Source organism: Clinocottus analis, unplaced genomic scaffold, assembly GCF_023055335.1.
Source record: "Clinocottus analis isolate CAN_PGR_092001 unplaced genomic scaffold, fCliAna1.0.p SCAF_21, whole genome shotgun sequence".
Lineage (NCBI taxonomy): Eukaryota > Metazoa > Chordata > Actinopteri > Perciformes > Cottidae > Clinocottus > Clinocottus analis.
In genome coordinates this window covers 9107770-9131383 of record NW_027175943.1, presented here as the reverse complement: position 1 = coordinate 9131383, position 23614 = coordinate 9107770, and the positions used below count along the sequence as shown (strand labels likewise).

Here is a 23614-nt window from a genome sequence, read left to right as displayed (position 1 = left end):
GCACCAAGCGCGGGTCCCCCCTGTGGATATAGACGCGCGTGCACGATCCAACTCCTGCTAAAATATAAGGCACACTGCTATGTATTGAGTCTGGTTTGGTGTCTCGAGGGCACACACGCCAGACATGTTTTCACCAAAGCCCAGAATGCACTTGCTACAATTATTTCAGTGTTGTACATGTTTTATTTCTAACAGAGAGATATCAATAAACATGTGTGTGCAATAACAGAGTGGAGTGTGTTGGTAGGTTTGATGATGGGAGGATGGCTTGAATTGTAAGACATCTGATTGGAGACTGGTGCCTGTTGCTCACAGAGGAATGGTTCAATTAAGATGTCCTGAAATGTGCAAACAAAAACTTCAGATATTGTGACATATTTGATGTATTTCTACAGCATAGGATACTGACCCTCGTTTGCTGATGGACTGGTCACAATGGTAGCGGGTCGTCTGTGGGGATGTGCGGCCCCACTGTCCAACCGGTGGGCTGGGAGAAAGTCGACGGACCCTGGAGCCTTTATTGTTGTGTGTACCCATGTTTTCTCGAAGCCAAATGTCATATAACCTCTCAGGAAGGATGGGTGATATTGTTAAAGAGCAACGTCACAGTGTTTTCCTATTTAAAGACCTGGCTGAGCCACTTGGGCTTGATGAGTTTTACAACAACTGCACTTGGTCTCCAATTACACATTTAATTTAATTAAATTTAATGAATTCACTGTTTCCTTTCTCTGAGGAAATCTGAATCTCTCTATTCTGTCACCAATTGTTAACGTGGCGGAGTCTTTACCCACAGGTCGTTCTTTAAATAAATAGTGGAGGATTTATTAAAGGAAATCTAACAACAAGGCTGGAAAACAAGCCAGACCACATTGAGGTGTGCTACAATGTGATTGTATAACATATTTTCACTGATCTGGGTCTTGTCTAAATAACGCATTATCAAGATTCATGCTTCTCTGAAGTAAGACTATGTATCAAAATGTTTCTTCAAGGGTAATACACTTCTTGATGTGCTCAAAGGATATTTGCAGTGACGGGCAGGTAGAGGATGTCTGTCTCAGTGTGAATGATGATGTCCTGGGAGATGTACTTCTTTGGCTCTACCTCTCCAGCTTGGATTGTACACATGGCGAGCAACTGGACCTGCAGTTCAACATGCAGACCTGCAGCCACCTAAACAGACATACAGCACACTGCATATGTGGCTTATCAACACTCATGGGGCGATGATAACGTTTCATAACTGAATCAAAATGTCCATTTAACTACAACATCCAGCGAGGAACTTACAGGCCCAGGGTTGAAGATGACTCGGAGGCCTGTAGCAGGAGGAGGCTGTTTCACATGGAACCTTGTAGCAAGACAGATCGAAAAAAACAAATAGTTACAGGTCATGGTTTTTCCTTTGGACTTGAAGGTGACCCACAAATCGCCCGCACCTATATATAAATAACTCTTTTCTTTTTTAGAAAGAAATAAAGAACATTTGAAACCCGTTGAAAGGTTGCAACTAAACCTAAAACATAGCTTCCTTGTTCCCTGCTTTCAAAGCCTACATCCATAACCTGGTGTCTTACCTGCAGGAGTCAACACCCACATTCTTCATCACCACGGTAATGGCAGAGAAGGTGCCCTCCTGTCGTGTGCCAAAGTCAACACTGGACGGGAGCAGCTGGAATCCCCTCGTTATAACACTTGGATCAGTCAAAGAAATAGTCCGACACTTCCTCCTTACTGGCTCTTCCACTGCCAAGAACTGAAAGAGGCGACACAGACAAAGTGATGTGTGAATATATGTGTGAACAGTTTGTGTGTGATAGAGTGGGAGAGAGAAGCATGTGCATGGGTAGGTATTCAATATGGGAAAGGAAACCGTTTTTTTTTTTGTTAATTGGAATTACGGGATGTTCTACAGTGTTATATCAATGCCTCCAGATGTCATTTTAGAACACTATTTAATAATCATAGATAACATGTCGAACCAAATAGACACAATACAGCGCAAAAGTTGTTAGAAAATTACATGAATTCTGTTTTCGTGAAGAATATTTATTGTTAGCAGAGTTTTTAAATGCAACGATTTACACTGCAGAACAATTTTAACATATGACTGTTTGGCTACCTGTTGATTCGGTACGCTGTAAGGTTTAGAGCCGAGGATAGAGGTTGGTAGTCTGACTTTAGTCCTCCTGAGCTTTCCAGTCACGTCCACCTGGACTGACTTGCATTGCCCAGATGAATCCCTCAAACTGCTTTCACCTGGCATGGACACACACACACACACACACACACACACACACATATACACAAACACACACACACACACACACACACAAACAGCTGTTAATGTCATTTAAATGCAGTTTAGGTGCTCAACGCAACCGACCTGGAAATCATCTGAAAATCGATGACTCAATAAATCATATATTTTCTTGAACGAACAACACATATAAGTTGTGTTGTATTGTGCCACCAAGAAATGGGACAAGCTAATTACTTGCGGGATGGTGCTTTTAATAGAATCCAGACTATGCCCTCAAAATGTCCCTGCAATATTTAGATGTAGTTCCTGATTAGGGAATTCATTTTATTATAAAACAACAGAGGAAGGTGGGGGAACAAACCGGCAGTCTGAGGCGTGGGGTTGGTGGGCCTTTTTTCAAGCATCCTGTCACTTCTTCCTGCATGACTGAGAGAAGAACACCTGAAGATGTCAAGATCGGTTGCATAAGCAAATGTAAACATCATTTGATAAACAAATGATGTGAACAGAAGATGTTTGAATCAGAACATAATCAAACACACAAGGGGATAAATTGTTCATAACATCCTCTTTATTACCTTGTCGCTTGAGAGGGTGTTGGGTTTAAGGGTCGTAGGGCTGCAGTTGCAAACACAAATACGTTATATTATATAGTGTGCATAATATTGAATCAACAGTGAATGTTTTTTATGCCGCCCTACAGTTGCTTTAATATAAAATAAAATTTGCTTCTATTCGTCCCCAGGTTTCTCTGTACAAGACGCCTTTAAAATTGTGTTTCCTTTAGTAGCTCCTCCTGACTATAATAACTTACTCTTCTCTTGTGGGGCATCTTTCAGGAAAGCCTCAATGCTGCATGCCTTAGGGAGCGGAGGGAGATCCATGGATAAACTCCTCACGTCTGGCCTTTTTTGCTGGAGCAGATTCTGGAAAACAAGCAGCAGTGCTGTCTCTTTCTGTACATTGTGTTTATTTAATGTCTGAAATGGTGACTCAATGTGGATTATAGTCTTTACTTTTCATAATGATTCAAGAAAGTATATATAAATGTATGTACATTGAAGTGTGAACACATACAGTACCTGGTATAACAGAATATTTTCTGGGTGGAAAAAAGGAACAATGTTCTTCTTCATCAGAGCCTCTCTAGAAGCCTGTTCTTCACACATCTCCTGTCTGAGTGAAGCAAACACACACACACACACACACACACACACACACACACACACACACACACACAGACACACACACACACACACACACACACACACACACACACACACACACACACACACGGCAGTACCATCATTTCACTATTGCCCTTCATCTACCAACACCCTTTTAGTCGTAAAAGCTAAAGCTGCCGTATTTTCGCTGCAAATAATTCCAACGAGAATCACTGCAGCCGCCATACACAAAATTACACATGAAAGCCGTTTACACAATTTACTGACATCCATGTGACTAACCCTCAATATTTAGCACAGATGCATTTGCGCCTCCCTGAATAAACTTCCCCCAACAAAAGACACAAAAGAGAACAGAAGAGTAAATCATGCAGACGCGTGTGCTGACTCAGCAGGGAGAACATGAAACGAGAGAAGTTGATCTATATGAGAGCGAATATATGAAAGCAGTACAGAATGCCTGAGAGCCTTGCTGTATTATATCTCATTAAATCATGACTTATCATCTGTCGTCTGATTTATTAATCAGACCTTTCCACCATAAATCGGTGCATACAAATTCGCCAGATTGCAGGAAATTAAGTGTTTGACACTCAAAAGGGAGGACCCCCAGACTCCTCCATTGCTAGGTGTCCCCCTCTCTGCTAAAAAAATTTGATGCAAAATAGTCTCAGTAAAATTCATTGTCACCATTGATGAATGTCCTTGACATCAAGAGACGTTCTTCTCACAGAATCACAAAACAGCGCAAGAACCAAAGTATATTTTACCTGTTCCGTGACAGCCTTTCAGTCCATTTTGACTCCTTTATACTAGTGAAACTGGATAAGAGAATAGTTTAAGAGGATATTTATACATTATTAACTTGTATAAATACATGAAATTGTCATTTTAGAGAGTGTTACATTATCTATTCATGCATTTCAAATTAATCTCCAAACCTGTCACTCGCTACTATGGCTGTTTCTACTGAAACACCTGACTGCTCCGTTGGGTCTCTAACTCCTCGGTTGTACAGATTGGCGATGTCCACTATGGAAACATACAGAGGGAAGTGTTTTGAGCCCGTAACACCAAACCAAATAAATGTACTACTGTGCTCAACTCTCACTGAATGAAAATAATAGTGGAGGCTTCAAGTTAAGTATTTCATAGTTAAACAGAAATTAAATAATTCATTGCATGTTAATTGAGTTTCTGTTTTTTAAACATTATTTTGATAATTTGGCAATAACCCCATCCGGCTCTCCAACTCAGTGTTATTTTTTTTTGATATTGTTCAGTTTTAACCAATTAATAGAGCCTTTTTTCCCCACAATAAATTACTGGAAACGTTCCCACAAACTGATTCTATTTGATTTTTTTTTACCAATTAAGCATAATCCCAACTAAATAGAAACCAGTGCAACTGCAAACGGAACTTTATTTTCAGTCGACCAAACACAGCCGAAACCCACCTGAAGTCCTCTTTTGAAAGATGGGCTCTGCATCCTCTTCTTCTGCAAAAGACTACACAATAATTAACATTAATATTGTACACATTATTATTTTAGTATTTGTTATTTGTAGAGTTTTCTATTTCAGTCTGCAGTGGGGGAAATCCCCTTCTGATAACAGCCTCGTCTGTTGTACTAAACCAGTCAAGTAAAGGCATCTGTATATATACTAATTGTGCATTAAACTCTGTGTATGTGTGTGTATGTGTGTGTGTGTGTGTGTGTGTGTGTGTGTGTGTGTGTGTGTTTGCGTGTGTGTGTGCGTGAATGCGTGCTGACCAGGACCAGATTGAGCAGATCATTGGCATGAGCACTCTCCTCTTCAGTGCGTGGGTCTTTGACGTTCATCTCCTCTGATCGCTGCTCCCTCGCCATCAAACTCTCGATGTATTCCTGCAGTCGAAGACAACTTTTAACATTTGTCAGGACCATCATGTGATGTTACGTTCAAAGCAGACTACACAATACAGTATATCCACTTTTCAGAGCAGAAGTATCGCAGCAAGATGTTTCAACGCCAACCTGGTTTTAAATATGGGCTTTTTGTGTCAATCTACTTCAATATTTAAAAATAATAATACATAAAAAGTGATATTTAAAGCAGCAAAACCACTTGAATTCCGACCAACCGTTTCATCATATTAGGTCAATATAAAGTGTTTGGCCCCGTAGCAACCTATTTTTGAGTGCTTCTAAATGAGTTGTTTCTCCCTTACTTTCCAGTTGCAGAGATAATGAGGCCGCAACATAATTTGTCATACATTTGAGAAATGCATGACAGTGAGCCATATGACCACAGACATGGGTTTGTTTTTTACCATCAGGCGTGCGTCTACAGTATTTTTGAGTAGTGCGGTGAATGGTCGGTGCTCGTACAGTTCCCTCATCTCCAGGACTTTAGGGCAGCTTCTGAGAGGTTGGTGCTGTGCTGCAAAACCACTGGACCTGTCAATCAGAGTCAAACCTCGTCCCAAGTCAGTACCATACGGAGGACCTGTGCTCTTCTTCTGGAATAGAGGGAAAGGCAGAGAGTAGAAAATGTCAGCGTTTGGCCCTGAGTGTACTTGTACAACATGTGTATTTGTTTACCTCTATTCGAGGGAAGTCATGCCAGCTGCGGTTTCTGAGGTTGGGCGGGGTAAGGTCAGGGTTCTGTTTCCCTAGCAACCACTGAGACCAGACGCTCTCGTGACTGGGCTTCAAGATGGTAATACCAAACTCATCTGAAACAGTCAAAAAGGTCATTTTATTTTCTGGAGATTCAGGTGGCTTTCTCTGTTTTTGTTTCTCTTTTGATAAATGATAAAAAGAGAAACGTGCTCAACTCAAGAGAAAGTTATTAAACTACATATAATGAAAAATGAATATGCGTTTAATTGAAATATGGCTTAATCAAATAATGAAACGGTTGTAATTAATGTTATTATTCTTTTTTTGATTTTTGGAGACATTAACAGAGCACCTTGTGCATCTAGCAGTGGTTCCTTCAGCAGTGCTATGCTCGGGTCAGCATATGCCTGGTAAAGCAGCTCCTCGACAGTTTGAGCGCTCAGTAGTTCAGTACCTGAGCCATCCTCATGCACCAGAAACAGCCTGGAACACAAGATGATGTTTACAGTGTTTCTGCGACGTTGCCATCAACAACAGCCGTATAACATTAATGTTAAAATGTTGTCTTGTTTCTTTGTATTCATACAAAACACATACTATTTTGTAAGTAGAGCAACTATAAGAGAAAGAAAATACAGCTCACGAAAATGTTCAGTTTCCTAATCCAGCAATAACAAATAAATAGTGGAATAATAAAAAATGCTCACCTGGGACAAGGTTCTTTGTGTTTTCCATTCATATTGGCCATTTCTCTATCCTCTTCCTCTGGCTCCCCCTCATCCTGTTTAAGTGTGCTCGGAGCACGGCTACAGTTCAAGACCAATAACTGTCCATCTTCCATCACCTGTGACATACACACACAGCATTTTTATTAGCTCACATGATCTATTCATCACTCGAGCATCTGACACATGACAGCTGTAAATCCTTCATAGTGACTAACATAACAGAGGATCTCAAAAACTCCATGTGCCTTTGCTTTTCTGAGACTATGAAGGACTGTCTCTTTACATTTTCACAGTCTCTCTGTGCTCATCACACACACTTACAACACCAACCCTGCTTATTATCCCAACCTGAAAGTGGTTTCCATCAGGGTCTGTAATTTCACAGGCCACTATGTCTGTATGACTCATGGTGTAGCTTCCTGGTTGGTTTGTAGTGCAACCCTTTGGACTGGGGGTTACAAGTGGATCAGACGAGTACACACACTTCCCATCACTTTGGATCTGTAGGAGCCCCGCACTGGACGGGAACACCTTGGATGCACATAGATACACACACATTTGTATTGATCTACATGTAACTTAAAACACATATATGACTTTCCCTGTGAACTACCCACCTGATAGGCTCCTTGGTTGTTCCCAGTGACGACAGTTCCATCAGCTAAAAAGACGTGAGCCGTGTGTCGCTCTGGGTACATAACCACTGTGGGGCAGCCGTCTTTCTCCACTAACACCACCCGCTCCTTGGTAGACACACTCTCCTTATCGCTCTCAAGCACACTCCTCTTCACATTCTCAGCCACAGTTTCCTCTGCGAACAGACTCGCCTCACCTTCCTTATCCACACCACTTTCTCTTTCATTGCACACATTCTCATAGCCTGAAGACGCATGTCCAGCACCCTCACCGCCATAGGCTTCCCCTGCCCTGTCCCTGCTAATCTCCTCTCTACTGTCACAAGCATCCTGGACGTGCACGTTTGTATTATTGCTGTCTGCACAGCGCGGGACGCACACACACTCGGCCGCAGTGCGACCGCATACACATTCAGAAGTTGATTTAGGAGTCACGCTCTCTGGCTGCTCCCCTGGAAAAACACACGTCAGATCACATAATTAATGCAAACATTAAGTGCAGGTTTGTGCTACACCACTACATGTGCTGTATGTATATGCACTGTATGCTGGTCACCTGTGTGAAGCAGTATATGTTGTGGTGTGCTTGGTGGTCTATCTTGATAGAGACCGGTGATCCTGGTTCCATCTGCATGTTCTACACTTAGAGATCCATCTGGGTTCTGAACAATAACCACTAGGTCCTCCCGGCTAAGCATCACCTGACACAGCAACACATGCTCTGGTACAAAATTCTCTGCCACAAACTCTGAGATGCTTAGACAATATAACATTGTCAAATTAATTGTGAAACCCAGAAAACAACTTGAATAACACTACAGTGGGAACAACTGGTAACCTGTGTGCTGTCAGGAGTAATCCTGCTCTCTTACCTCATGTGTGATGGGGTCTGAAGCCTTGAAGACGAGAAGAGGAGTGGTGGGTATGTGTTTGTGTGTGGTCCCCACAGTGTGGATGCGAGCTCCAGATGGAGTTGTAGTTAACCAACACCCTCTCTTATTACCAGGCTCCTTCTCTAAGCTCTGCTCTGTATAGACAGACACACACACACACACACACACACACACACACACACACACACACACACACACACACACACACACACACACACAACATACACATACACACACACACACACACACACACACACACACACACACACACACACACACACAACATACAAAGACAGTTTGTCACCGTTGATCATTGAAAGTGATATTTTACTTTCCTCACAGCAGGGGCTCATCATGTTCATTCCATAGTGTTTTGTATTCACTTGTGCTGCATTCTAACCTGTCTTTTTATCTTGAGTTTCTTGAGAGAGGTCTTCCTCCTCAACCTCAGAGTCAGGAACCCACACCGGACCAGAATCCTGGCTGAAACTGACTGAGCCATCTGCAAACAGAACCTGCAGTACAAATGGGATTTGTGTGCTTGTAAGTGTTAGGAATCTTGCTGGAATATGTGCCTTTATGTATATGAACATGTGTGTACAGATCGTTTACCTCTGTGGACCCGTCTCTCATGTATCGGATCACAGCGCCGTGGTAAGTAACAATGCGGAACAGTTCTTTGGAGAGGGAAGGGTCCTGAAGCTGCCCCACATCTCCCCTACCATGAAGAGGAAAGCTCTGTTTCACCAACATACCCTGATCTTCTGAGGACACGCCTGGAAACACAAACACAGACAAATCATACACTATACTGTATGTCATTTCAAGAATTAGTCATCTATGGAAATATAAAAGTTATGAAATATCATGCTCAAATATCAAAGAGGTGACATTCATTTGTTCCTGTCCAGATTCTAAACAAAGAGGCGAAGTCCTGAGCAGGTGAATCTGAGTGTGGGAGATGTCCAGATGTAGGGACATTGCAGTTGATTTGTATTCTCCTCTCATAGCAGCTTTGTAAAACTACACTTGTGAAGATACACACACCTGTGGATGAGTGTGTATATACATTCCTGAGAAAGTGAATCACTGACCTTGCGCATCTTCTCGCAGAAATTGCAGCAGCAGGCCATTAGGAACAGACAGGTTGAGACTGTTGAATGGACTTGAGATCAATGCTTCCTGGCCTTCACACACCTTAGGCTACACACAATCATACACAAACATGAACATGTACATACTGTATGAGCATTGCATTGATACCATTGATATAATCATCACAAGAAGCATCTTTTGGCCAAACACATTGAGGTTTAGGAATACAAAACTTTTAATGAATAAAATATTGTGTATGTAAACGTGTACAGTACATTAAATAAGTATCCAACACAGCTATTCAAATGAAATATTGACCACAATACAACTACACAAATAAAGCAATTGTAACATTCCAATCTATAAAACTAGTTATGTGCAATAAAGTGGAAAGACGCAGAAAAATAGTATTGAACATGGTAATTGAAATACTTGTTGGAGAAACCAAACCTTTGTTTGAATAGTAATTTCCGCCGCTGTATTCTTTTGTGCATCCATCTGCGTAGGTGGACCCTGGGACTCTGGAGGTTTGGTGTGGTTGACTGGGCTGTCAGTCTTGGAGGGAGTTGAATTCAGGTCTGTCACCTTGGAGCGGCGGATGGAGGAGGAGCGACGGATGGGAACAACGGCAGCGGTCTCTGGGACATCTTCCGCGATTTCCTGGGGAACCGCTAAAATTACAAGACAGAACCACAGTGAAGACATTTAAATATTGTTTGATCATTTTTAAAAAAATATTCAGAGAACCGAGATATAAAATAAAGATTGGAACCTTAAAAAACAAATTAAAATTCACAAAGGCAGAAATCTTATGTGTTATAAGTGGAAAACCTCTGTATTCTCCCATGGCACCATAGAAACTGTATGAGAGGTGGATTCCATTGTCCAACTCTGCCGAGAGGGAGCCCTGCTTCACACTTTTCATCCCCACAGGCTCTGACACTGAAAAGGACACACACACACACACACACACACACACACACACACACACACACACACACACACACACACACACACACACACACACACACATGAAGGTTTAAAAGGATGGATAAAAAGGTATCCTCAAATAATAAAACAGGAAGGAAATCATACATCACAATATATATTTATAGATAAGAATGACTAAACACCTCAAAATCAATATTCCAGCAATATTGGAGGTTTGACTATTGGTGCTTTCACAAAATATTTCACAATGAGATTTTAGATAATCATCTGTAATGTCAATATAATGACTAAGTGGGTAAAGGGAGCGTCGAGAGCAGTTTGATAAAATGACATCATAGTCATGCAGCTTTTAAAACCAAGAAACACTGAGATGATATGTAGTCTTATAGCACACTATTTATAATATATCAACATATTGCCAAGCCCTACAGTTACTTAGACTCTGTAGTATGATCAGCATCTTTACCCTTAACATCTTCTTTTCTGACACTGGTTCCTTTGTCCCGGGGCTGAGGAAGAGGATTTGCTGGATCAACAATAACTTGATTGATGTGTGTGTAGAAATGATGCCCATCCTTCTTCACTACCACTTTCATAAGGCTGGAACCTGGAGTGACAACAGTACAGAATGCATGGGCTTATGTGGAAGATCACCACTAACTATCAGTGAGGAACAACTGAGTCTCACTTTACTTTTCATGAACTGTCTCACTCACAGTGACCGACTTTCCAAATTACGCATCACAGCAAATACTTGTTGTGATTTTGAGCAGTATCGACAACCTTATGTTTGTCTCAATACCTTCAACATAGCTGACATTCTCTACAGTGATGCGTCCTCCATCTGAAGGGAAAAGGTACTGGCAACAACCTAACACATGGATCAACTTTCCACCCATGTTGTAGCCTGTGAAAGTCTTCAAATCACAAGAACAAACACACACAGACGCACAAAGTGTTACTCTGATTATCTTTCAGCATCCCTCTTTGATTGGACTTGCAGGTATTAATGGACCCAGTTATGTTACACTGCTTACAGAGGCTAATTGGTGGTATTGGAAACTAAATACTGTCAGACAGAACTAATGAAAAAGTGACGTTTATTAATGGTTTTTTGTGTTCTCACATTGAGCGGCTCCTCCGTCGAATTCAGTTCTTTGTTTTCCACCACAGGATGCGCGGTGGTAGCAATGGAGTCTGTGGGTGTCTTGGCTGAACTCGCGGCTGTCTCTGCTTTGCTCTTCTTGGGACTAGATGGAGTTTTTGTTTTACCTTTCTTGGCGTCCGTCAACATAGTCTTCTCCTTTGGCTTCTCCTTTAAGTGTTTTTTTTCTGTGTCCTCCTTCTTTAATTTCTTGTTCATCTCCTCCTCCTTTAGGTGCTCTTGCTCCAGTTTCCAGTGCTGTAGCATCATACACACATTAATATACACACTGAACCACTGCTGACCAGTCGAGGGTCTACCTCCTGCGTCTTCATGTGTTAGTTGGTACTGACTTTAAGTGAGTCTTTTCTGCAAACTGGCTCTACAGCGTCCCCCTCTGCAGAATTTGTCACCGTTTCATCTAGTCCAGGAACAAAACAAACAATGTAATTCAATGGTGGCAAGTGTATTTACATTGCCAGAGATTTTTTTTGACAAGCTACAGTACCTTTAGCAGACTCAGTGAGGGTGAGATCTTGGAGTTGCATTGCTTCTCTCTTTAATTCTTCCTCTTTTGTCCAATCTGAAATGGTATCTGTCACGTGCTCCAGGTACCTCCTATCCGAAGATAACGATGACATTTAAAGTCTATGTCACATTCCACACATACACGATTCCACAAGCCAGATTATATACGACGGACTGATACAAAAAAAGGATTAAAAAAAAGTGTGCTTTCTCACATAGAAGAAAAACAGATTTACTATTCACGACCTGCAAGAAGAAAACGTCTGAAAATGTGGACTTCATTCTGACCTGAATTTGACATCAGTGTGAACTGCTACATCCCAGAACTCTTTGCACTGGCGATAAGGGCTCATTGGATTGTGACAAAAAATGTACAGGATGTTGTTATGACTTCCTCTGAAAGTGTCCAAGCAGTGGTATTCTTCTAAAGCGAGCTGGAGTACCTACAAATACAAAATGTAATTAGTATGTGTAAAATTGAAAAAAAAAAGAAAATATGCGAGGGGGTTTCCATTCAACATTTTGCGTTTTTAGGTGGAGTAACATCGCCATGGTGTTTTAACCTTGAAAGACAAGATTAGACTGGCTACCTGTGGGAAGACAGACGCACTGTGGTGTTCAGTATAGTGCCAGTCAAACAGAGATCTCAGCCGACTACTCTGAACGTCGTGCAAGTCCAGCGGGCACACTCGCGGTCTAATCTGATTGAGAAATATCAACATGATTAAGAGAAAAATCTGAACAAATAAATGTTTTTTTAATTTTTTGTAGTGGTGCATAAAGAAATGTGAGTAGCTACAGTAGTATGAACAAACAATACCTCTGGGTTACCAGGATCTTCGGTGAGAAATGTCGGCTCTGCAGTTTAAAAAAAAGTTAGTTTTACAGTGTAATATACTAAATGCAACATTAGAGTAATTGAATAAATCAGTAGTAACAGACCTTTAGCCCGTAGGTTATTACACTGCTGTTTAGCGTAGGATAGTGGGTTGTCCCAGGGGATTATTGTGGGTGTCTGTTGCTGTGCTGGGTACGGTGGTCCCTGTAGTCCAGGAGCATTCTGCAGTACACCGTTTGGGCCCAGCTTGGTCAGTGGCATACTCTCAAACACACTTTGATGAATCAAACGCTCTACCTCCAGCCAAGACACAAGATCTGTGGGATTTAATCGCGGGGGGATATTAAAAAACAGACAAGTTCAGTAACATCAGCCATAAAAATACTGAGTAGCTGCTTTCTGACCGTCTGTGCAGTAGTGTTGCAGCTGCTGTTTGATCGCCATCCAGCAGGAGTTGCTGTCTCTCGGTCGAGCTACAGACTGGATCAGCTCCCACACTGGAGACCACCTCATCATGGACATCTCCACCTCTGCTGCGTCAAAACCCTGTACCACCTATGAGACACACACACACACACACACACACACACACACACACACACACACACACACACACACACACACACACAGAGTATACAAACACATTTAACACCAATAAAGTCAGAATGGGACCAAGATTACATAAACTAAACAGACTATTTGGGAGAATAATGGCAAATTCCATATGGACAATAAAAAAAAACTCAACTATACAGAACTGGAAGTAACAAAAAATGTACTTGCACTGATATCCCTCAAGCGCATTGCCCTCTCATCATGGTGCCTGATGACCAGAGGGTGCTCAGACTTCTTCTGTGTCTCATCTACTCCAAACTTCTCTTCAAGCCTCTAACAAAAAGAGAAGAAAAATGAGTGTGTCCAAACACTCTGGAGTCATTAGGTGCACACACATTACACGTACCATACGTCCTCAAGAGACAAGACAGACTAGTGTAAGAAAGGAAAATATATCATAGAATGTAACTTGGAACCAGTTGTCTGAGTCAGAGGGTTTCAGTCGTGGAAATGTTGAATTTTATTGTCATCTTTCATCATTTTAAGAAAATTACATATTTCAGGAAATCACATCCAAGGTTTCACATGAGAACCAGTGTTTTCTTTAAGCCAGTGACTGGTTTACCAACATCTAGAGTAATGTATTTGGACATTTTTCAGCACTTTACTGAACAGTATGAACCTACTGTCTGTATGTTAGCTACTCTACTGTGATGATAGCACCATCTGCTGGATTTGTAGCCCAGATATTCCAGATATTCTCCACAATATTTGTAGGAAACGGTAGTATGCAAATAAAATCCAATACATTTTCAGTCATGAAAATGTATTGGATCAAACATCAAGAACATGAAAAGTGATCTTGATGTTTGATCTGTACCAGTCCACGCTTCTTACTTGGTATGTGTGGGGACCTGAACCGGCGACCCTTTGCTGACCAGGCCAAGTCTCCATGGACTACTGTGTTGTATGATGAAAATAACAATAGCAAAGGCAGAGCTGACCCATGTCCTCTTACATCTCACAAACGCATGAAGGCGAGTATTACACCTCAACGCAGCGGGAATTCGAGCACTGAACCACCAATGCTGCATAATATAGTTTTAGTAGATGTGTTATTTTGGTCATCTACTTGCATATGGCCACTGTACCTTCCTGTCTTCTTCATTCTGTGTTGTCGTCAGCAAACTATTTAACAAGTGGCTTCTCTCCGCGTTTGTGTGTACGAGAGGCAGGAAGCTTTGGAGCATGAAGCTGACCAGCTGGTAGCCTAACCCGAGGCCGTTCAGAGGTTTGGCCTCAGGCAAAGACTCCTCCATTGAAATCACCACCTAAACACACAAATCCACAAACGTGGGGAGAGAAAAGTGTTACTATGCAGGTTTTAAGGTAAATATGTATCCATCTTCTCACACTGGACACAGTCAATGATTAAATCACACCTGGCTATCTCGTTTCAGAGTACAAAGAGTAGGTTTACCGTTCGACATTGCCGATCACAAAAACACTTACCTGCTGAAAATATATCACACAAATTGCTGATGTCACACACAGATAATGAGCCACTTTCGAATCTTGTAAGTCTTGGTCCGACCACACACTACACATCCACACGCACAATACACAGACCTGTTCCAGCATACAGTGCATGATCAGAGGCACAGAGCAGGCTTCAGGAGGAACCAGTTCGAGGAGGTTGTAATAGTAACGCATGTCCACGTCTGTAGTGAGAGGAGGCCGCACTGGAGAAAAGAGAGAAAGAAAGAACGAGAGGTTAGTTTGTCATCCTAGTCTTAAGTTTTCTATTAAAAACACACACGTGCATATGCCAAAAATATGTGAAAAAAGGAGGTTATGCCTTGTTTGGGTGGCTTTTCCTCGCACAATGATTTCTTTTTGGAGCGTGCAGTCAGGGGGGGATGGATTGGCACAACCTGGCACAAACACACAACAAAGTCAATCTCCATCAATGTCCAGCCACTTAATTACGGTTCACTGGGTACTGCGGAGGTCCACTTTAAATTCCTCTGGTTGAGACAATAAAGACACGATTTAGGTGAAAGAATCGGGCTCCAGAGAGGGGATGCTGTTTAATTAGTTTGATCATTTGTGTGTGTGTGTGTATGTGTGTGTGTCTGGTAAACACATTTGGAAAGCATTAGCTAAGATAAGCAAAACTGTCATGTTCCACAGAGAACATACAAATAACTAATAAGTTAGAGATTTGCATAACTGTAACAATTAGCAACAGGGGATTCAATTCAGTACACATACTATACTAAACACATTATTTATGGCAAAAACATATACCAACACACATAAATAATGTTTTAGCAACAACTGAACTGAAGACATGCAGAAGCATACCAGTGGATCAGCTACCTAGCTCTTGCCAGGTAGCTGATCCACAATTCAAACAGAAGGTGTCTTTATCAGGTAAAGAACTAGTTATTACATAGTTTTATTAACGCACAAAAACAAAATGGTGAATCAATAATGAAAACATACCTTATTTGCAGCCCTGTTATATAAGTTCTGATGACTGACCTGCATGCATGAGTATATGTGTTAGTGTACCTCTGCAGGCTGTGCATCCGGCCTAGGAACAGTAGGAACACTGATGAGTTGTATGTTGTGCAGGTAGTGCTGATGTTGCCTGCGCCAATCCAGACTGTCATAGATGAGCTTGGCCACACCCTCAAAGATTTGGCTTCCCATCTCCAGCTGGACACACAGAGCCGCCACACACAGATTAGGATTCATATTCGAAATCAAATCACAAAAAAATGTGAAGATGACTGATAAGCAAACACAAGAGGGCAGAGACAGTGAGAAAGTCAGAGAGAGAAGAAAATTATCAAAAAGGGAACAGTTAAAGGTGAGACACAACGTTCAACCAGCAGAAAAAATAATAACATCCTATTCAAGAAACTCAATAATGACGACCAAATCTCAAACCTTAAATCTTAGTTTGAGCACAAATTACACACCCACACTCAAAATACACACACACACAAACCTGTTTGAGCCTACAGTGCAATGTTGGAAGACACAGAGCAGGCTTCATAAGAATAGATCCACAAAGACAAATATCTGTCAACTCACTTTGGCCTCAGGTTCCTCCTGTGTGTGGAGGGGAGGCCGGCCATCTGGAATAGTGTAGCTGATCTGAGCCACATCATGGAGCGTGGAGCTTGGTGGCCCGCTGTCCAAAACTGCTCTCAGACCTGACCAGAATAGATCCAACTTCCTTCCAACCAGCTCTGCACTGCCTTGAACTTCTGCCCCTGGCAGACACAAAGGAGAGGATCATGTAAAGTGGACAGCAACATACTAATAATGGTTATACTGGGGAGTTGAATACATGTAAAAGCTATTACATTGTTGTGATGTACCATAATAAGTGCATACTGCTTACTGAGGGCCCCTTTACCTGCATCCAAAGCCAGAGAGGCCCTCCGACTCTGCATGTTGTCCTCAGAGGTCCATGTGTGCGCCGAACACAGTTTAATGACATTGGCTACATGTACACCTATGGCATCGAGCGCCCCAATCAGGTTGGGCTGGTAAAAGCCCATCAGCAAGATGTAATGTTGAGGCCCATCCTGTGGTTCGTCATCTGTGGCCAGACGTACATGACACAATACATAGAGTGAGATACTGTTCTCTCACACACACAAACGCACCATTCTAGACATATTCTAGAGAAGTAGGTGGTAGCGTTTTGGGCATTTACAGTATTTTCTCGCTATTTGAGCTTTTTGAACTCCGTGGCCCACACACAATTTTAATTGAAGTTTTTTACCGATCCAGTTTGGTGGCTCAATTTCATTCCTGCGTTTGAGCTTGGTGTTCTCTTTAGGAGGTGGCATAGGTGAATGCGGACTCTTTCCCTTTTTGTCAGAGACCTTTGTCCCTCCTTTGTCCTTTCTGCCAAGGGGAGAACTGGCCTTTGTCTTCTCCTCCTCAGCCTGAAACAAATGTGGACGAAAATGAATCAAATTCGATGAACCTTTCCTCTATTTAGCTTTGACTTTTAGAGTGACATCGAAACCTATAAAAAAATCTAAGTGAAAGTTCATTCCAGTTCAACACTGTTACTAAATTAAAAACAAAGAATCACATCCATTAAGAATCGCTCACCTGCTCAGCTTCCCACTTCCGCTCTGCTTCCCTCCTCTGATGATCATTGGCTTTTATTCTTAACAGCTGGAACTTCAGTATTTTTGCCATCAAGTCACAAGGTATTTCCTGTTCTGCATCCAGCAACACCTTAGCAGCCTCTGTAACCTACAGGAGACACAAACACAGAGAACGAAGCCAGCACAAAGACACAGACGCACACAACGGACAAAGAGAATAAGAACAGACTGATAGACTGACAAGTAACGTATTAGAAACCCTCATTCTCGTGCCTACCTCATAGAACGGGGGGACATCATCGGATCTTTTCGCTTTGGGATTCCCCAGTTCATTGATCTGTAATGGGGTCGGACAGGAGAACATTTTCATAAGAAAAAGAAATACACAGTATTAGAGTTACACAAACAGCATTTTTGCTACCTCATTCACTAGAACCGCTGACGACAAATAATAATAATGAATTGAGTATTTATTAAATTAGCCATTTATTATAACATCAGTAAAATGAGAGCAACCAAATATGTTAATTGTTTTATAAATATACAAGAAACAGATAATTGTGGAATACTCAACACAAATTGGAACTAATGATTGAAGAAAATGTGACAATTGTAACTTTTCTGTTCATACAAGAGCTCAAACACAGACGAGTAACGAGCAATAACAGCTTAATGACAGTTCAGTGTATGTCATATAAATTAGTAAAGTACATACATTTTTAGTTTCAGTTTAATAACAAATAATGTACTGTGAGACCATGAAGAGCTCTATAAAAATACAGGAGACCCTGTTCATAAAAATAAGATTACAAACTTGAACCAAACTAAGAATACCTTTGCAAGTGTGCTGTCCCAGGTCAGCAGGCTGAACAGTCTGCGTAATGGTTCCTGTACAGCCAAAGACAGCAGCTGGGTCAGTTCCTCATCCTTTGGACTTCCCCCAACCACCCAAGACACACAGGCTTTCCATGACACCTGGAAAGGGCATTAGAAAACCAGGATAATAGCAGAGCTTCCAACTTTCACAGTTTCGCCTTGTGACAGGCTTTTGCATGTTTTCACACGCACTCACGCCACACAACCAATTTCTCACAGCAAAAAAAAAATTAGATTGAGGGAAGAGGCGCGTTTTTTCCTTTTCAAACTCCTCGACGATAGATGGCGCTACGGAGCGCATCTGTAAACCTATTCGCTGCAGAGACATCCTATTTACTTCAAAGAGTCCCGAAGGTCGCGTGTATGTGTGCGTGTTCGCCAGCCTCCCTCCTCTTCCTCCTCCTCCTGGACGGTACAACACCGGCGCTATAGAGCAGTTTTCTGCACTTTGTTTTTATGTTTAAAAAAATAATTAAAAATGCATTAAAGCCCAAATGGAGCAGGAATGAGTCCTGAAACCCAGAAGTGAGTTTGCATTTAGGCTTCTGGTCCCCTCCTCTTCAAAGTCAATGGGTTCTTTAATGTCATTTTTTTGTAAGATGTAAGTTAATAAGGTCTGAGGTTCACACGAGCTTTTAACGTTTTGATTGACGATATAAAATATATTGGTAAATAACTCACTCGTGATTTTTTTCTCACAAGATTTTACATAAATATTCTACATGCTGGAAGAGTTATTGTGTCAATACATCACATATGAATACATCATGACTTTTAGTGGAGTTTCTTCACATACATACACATCAATAAATACACAGATGCATACATATTTTTTGAATGACGATATAAAATATATTGGTAAACAACTCACTCGTGATCCCACATCACGTTTTTTTGTCAATTTCCGAAATAAAAAGGATTTGAAGGTGAATTATTAGTTTTTCTCGGCATTTATGTTGCATTTTAATATTTGATTTTGAAAAATGCAAACCTGAAAGCTCCAAAGCGGTCATTCTAGTATGAACTTCCAGGTTAAATGTCGCCTCGATACAAACATAGTTGGCTTGTTCGGTGGCGGTGCGGCTTAGGCCCTCGCCTGTCATACCAGAGGTCACGGGTTCAACGCGGGCTCGTGGCAGCGTACCTTGGCGAGGTAGTTCTCGGGAGCATTCTCCTTGGTCCATCCTCGAAGCGGGTTACACTCTGGTGTGTGGAGTAGCTTCCCCGAGCAAGGTGGGTTTCAAAGTCGAGAAGACTAGCTTTCCTCCCACAAATTGGTTGATCAACCGGGTGATTGGCCAATGGTTAAGTTGGCACCTAGACCGTGTATACATATGTACAGCTAATCACTGTATACTACTAGTATACGAGGAGGTAATAAAACAACTTACAAAAAGCAATTTCTTTTTTTTAAAGAACACAATTGTTAAATTGTTTTTTCCTTCATTTATTTTCTTCTATCTATCTATCTATCTATCTATCTATCTATCTATCTATCTATATATATATATATATATATATATATATATATATATATATATATATATATATTATAATATTATATTATTGCATATATAAGCCAATCTAAAGACGTCATGCCTCCGTGTATTGATAACCATATGTATTTAAGAAGCTAGTTCTTCGCTCATTTAACGATATATGCAATTAGTAAAGTGGACAAATGAATCATTCACCTCTCAGAATCTGTTTACAAACTGAATGTTCTCCAAAGTATATTTTATTATGAAGTAGTTTAACAATGCAGTCGTGATAAATAGGTGTTGCTGAAAACTCAGAGCTACCAACTCACACGCTTTTGCATGTTTTCAAACGCACTTGGGCCACACAACCAATTTCTCACGGCCAAAAAAAATCAGATTTTGGGCCGAGGCGCGTTCTTTCCTTTTTTTAAACTTCTCGACGATAGATGGCGCTAAAGAGCGCATCTGTAAACCTATTCGCTGCATAGACATCCTTTTGAAAATGTGGCAGCTCTGGTATTTTTAAAGTCGCTTGAGTCATGTAAAGAGGCCATGTTTGTTGGTACTTGTTCTTTTCTCAATAAAACAATTGATAAAGGTTAAAGGCCTTCAGGGCCGGGAATCGGGAATGTCCAAGCCTTCAAAACGGCGGTCCATAAACCAGTCGGCGACTCTGTCCACTGATACACAGCCTGTGCTCGTCTGTTAAAGAGTAAGGAAACTGTGACACTATAGTATAATCTAGCAAGTTATACTGGAGAGAAGTGCACGAAGATAACCAAAACAATAACTTCCTGTTAAGAAATTCACAATAAAAGCTCATGTCATGGTTTGAGTTGTTTCCTGTTTTATTTTGTAGTTTGTCTGTTTCCTCTGTCTCGTTGTCTCTGTTTGTGTGTCTCCTCTGATTGTTTCATTCCGTTCACCTGTCCTCAGCCACTCCCATGTGTGTTCCCTGATTGTTTATGCCACACACCTGTGTTTCCCCTCTCCTATATTGTCATATGTCGTTTCCCAGGTCATTACCGGTGTGTTTAGTGTCTTATGTTCTTGTGGCTTCGGTTCCTGCCTTTTTGTGTCTGTTTTCTGGATTAAGTAAAGTGCTTTTGTTTTGGACCCTGCCTTCTGTTTTGTCTTTCTCTGCACGCGGGTCTCCAACCCACCACACTAGGTCGTGAGTCGTGACACATAGTTTACGGTTTTTAAGGCAGTCTTTACACGTCTAATTATGGTAGACAAATAACGCAGGAAGTATGTTGGCAGCAGCTTCTTACCGTGATATTGTAGACTGCAATACAATTGTCTAAAGAAGCATTTTTTTGTAGAATAACTGCCCATTTTAAATTATTTATTCTCACGAAATGTAAACTGAAATGAATAGTAACATCTCGCGCGCATGCACGTGACCACAGGGCACGCATTAGACAGTGTAGCTACTAGTAACTGTCTACATTTGTTTAATTAACGTGACTACGACAGCCAGGAACAAGGGCCTTACAAGTCACACTTTGTGGGAGGAAAGCAAACATACAAACGAATTAGTGAAGTGACACAAAAGAAAGTCAGAAACCAAACCTCTTCAAACGGAGCTTTGGTCAGACCAGCCTCCCAGTTCTTGTTGACACCTCCGGTTCCTGGAGCATGAGTCTTCTTGGCTGAGCCCTTTCTAGCTACTTTTGGAGCCATTCACACTCAGTGACGATTAACAACATTAAAAGAAACCATAGAACAATGTAAAGTTTCAAAGTTATCCGGTTAAACGCCAAATTAAGCTAGTTAAAACTCTAACTGTATCGTCGGCCAGCAATGGCTGGTGCTTGTGTTGCCCCTGGCAACCGCATCGACACCAGTGTCAAGTTTCACTAAATGATTTCCGGTAAACTTTCAAAACAAAAGCATTTTGCTTTAAATAGTAAAAGAAATAACATTTAAAAACCATATATTTTTTAAAAGTCGGTTAGGAGTATCGCGTATTAACAATTAAACAATGTAGGTTGGATATAAATCATTCATATCAACATATCAATTATATATTTTCTCCCCTAATCTCTGGACTGTGTGAGACAGAAAGTTTGCAGTTGCACATCATTTCACTATTTGACATACACTGTGATGATTGTCTATTCATATCATAGTGCATTGTGCAGCCATTTCATAAGGGAGGAATTAATAAATTGCAACAATTTGGAATCCAAAAAATGTACATTTTCCACTTCACGAAAGGTGGTTTCAGTGTCAGAATCAGTAAAGAAAATTAAAAAAAGAAGAAATCCTAAGTGGCATTTTGCAATGCCAAGGCCAACACTTCAGTACCATTTCATCTGCATAATGATAAAAGTGCTGTTCCACCAGATGAGTTAAGCCAGAAAGAGATTAAGCTATATAAGCAACCCCAATAATTTTACTTTGGTATACTGTATGATTCTTGAGTTGAATATAAATACATTTTTAACCATAATACATGCATTATAAAAGGAAATTTAACCTGCGTCAGGTTTTATTGAAAGAGACGTTTTGAATGCAAATTAGGCGAATACTGAAGTGGAATAAATATCAAGATAATGTATTAAATTACTAATAATGAAGAGAGAAGTGGCCACTTCATTACTCCTACACTCAGGCCACAAATAAATGAGTAACAACATCTCTTAATAATCATAATTTGCATGCTCTTTTATTAGATTTGCATTTATAATTATGTTATTGAAGTAGAAAAGAAGACTGTTTGTGAAAGACTGTTATTTAAAATTGTAGTGGAAAAACAATGAGTAAAAAAAATAAACCTGCAGTTAGTCAACCAAAACCACTTCCTATGTTACTGCATGTGCTTCTGCAACCCAGCTGAAAGATTGACACCAGAGATGCACATTAACATAAAGGGTCAAACTGGCGGCTCATTTGATGTTTTCCTGTGGGTTTCGTCTTGACACATATTTACTAGACTAGTTACACTTTGTATTGAATGGCATGATATAAGCTATTTCGGACTCCGCAGAGCTTTCTCAATGAGGTCTATTTGAGGAAGATAAGATGCTCCATTTAAAAATTAATAACTCAATAAGGTGTTAACAAAGACTCATTAGCACTGAATTAGTGGAATGCTTCTTGTTTTCTTCATCGGCGCTCATCATACAGAATCCCATGCATAAAATCTCTGCATGTCATGATTAAGATTTCCTATCGATCCCATTGGAGCCTTTTCATCAATACAATGGGCCATTCACATGAAGGTGATTCCACCAAGGCAGCAACTTACTTCCAGCAGCCTCCCATAAAAGGTCAAAAATGAGACAACGCCCACATGTAAGATGCCAAAGAGCGATCCACATTTAAAGCCAGCAGAGTATTAGCGATGGGGGAGTTATCAGCTCCAACCCTTCCAGAGACAGTGTCCTTCAAAGGTCACACCATAAGCCAGATAAAAACTGTTGTGACACTTAAATAACACTCCATGCTCACTGCTGCGAATAGCATAGCAACAACTCAAAATATCCTCATTTCTTTCAGGAATACACTGCTGTTAAATATGTGCACCATGTGTCTGTTCCGGCTATTCTGTTTCATTTCTGTCGTCATGGTTTATTTTAGAATTTCATCCCTTTTCTACTTAGTTATTCAAAATAAGGTGTCTTCCTCAAGTTATTATCAGAAATGCTGATGTTTAAAACTTTTTTATCCCCAGGGAAACG

General features: G+C 40.9%; 1 protein-coding gene across 3 annotated transcripts; it reads right to left on the bottom strand.

The window, feature by feature from the left end:
* Positions 1–160: 160 nt before the first annotated feature.
* On the bottom strand, positions 161–21752 carry spag17 (sperm associated antigen 17). Of its 3 annotated transcripts, none has more exons than XM_068587966.1 (49): positions 21501–21752; positions 18403–18543; positions 17846–17905; positions 17570–17716; positions 17232–17397; positions 16860–17045; positions 16532–16713; positions 16004–16150; positions 15285–15360; positions 15056–15168; positions 14578–14757; positions 13655–13759; positions 13276–13426; positions 12976–13188; positions 12854–12891; positions 12624–12734; positions 12322–12476; positions 12014–12123; positions 11859–11926; positions 11488–11763; positions 11164–11278; positions 10828–10968; positions 10242–10352; positions 9861–10081; positions 9410–9518; positions 8928–9091; positions 8716–8830; positions 8295–8449; positions 7979–8123; positions 7405–7874; positions 7136–7318; positions 6767–6903; positions 6412–6542; positions 6039–6172; positions 5768–5956; positions 5229–5342; positions 4911–4962; positions 4395–4485; positions 4224–4274; positions 3349–3442; positions 3081–3192; positions 2845–2884; positions 2628–2707; positions 2126–2262; positions 1581–1759; positions 1294–1354; positions 1029–1176; positions 410–581; positions 161–338 (listed from the first exon to the last, which is right to left on the bottom strand). In XM_068587966.1, exons 1-49 carry the CDS (start codon positions 21609–21611, stop codon positions 329–331), a joined length of 6597 nt encoding a protein of 2198 aa, XP_068444067.1. In that variant the 5' UTR covers positions 21612–21752; the 3' UTR covers positions 161–328. The 3 variants fall into 3 exon arrangements, with proteins under 3 accessions (XP_068444067.1, XP_068444069.1, XP_068444068.1); XM_068587968.1 differs by having other exon boundaries at positions 2628–2692; XM_068587967.1 differs by having other exon boundaries at positions 5768–5953.
* Between the last annotated feature and the right edge of the window lie 1862 nt (positions 21753–23614).

Coding starts and splice junctions, on each gene's coding strand:
- spag17 (XM_068587966.1), bottom strand. CDS start 21,611: ATGGCTCCAAAAGTAGCTAGAAAGGGCTCAGCCAAGAAGACTCATGCT. Junction 15,361..16,003: donor CGGATGCACAGCCTGCAGAG/GTACACTAACAC, acceptor TGTTTGTGCCAG/GTTGTGCCAATCCATCCCCC. Junction 11,279..11,487: donor CGACGGAGGAGCCGCTCAAT/GTGAGAACACAA, acceptor TGTGATTTGAAG/ACTTTCACAGGCTACAACAT.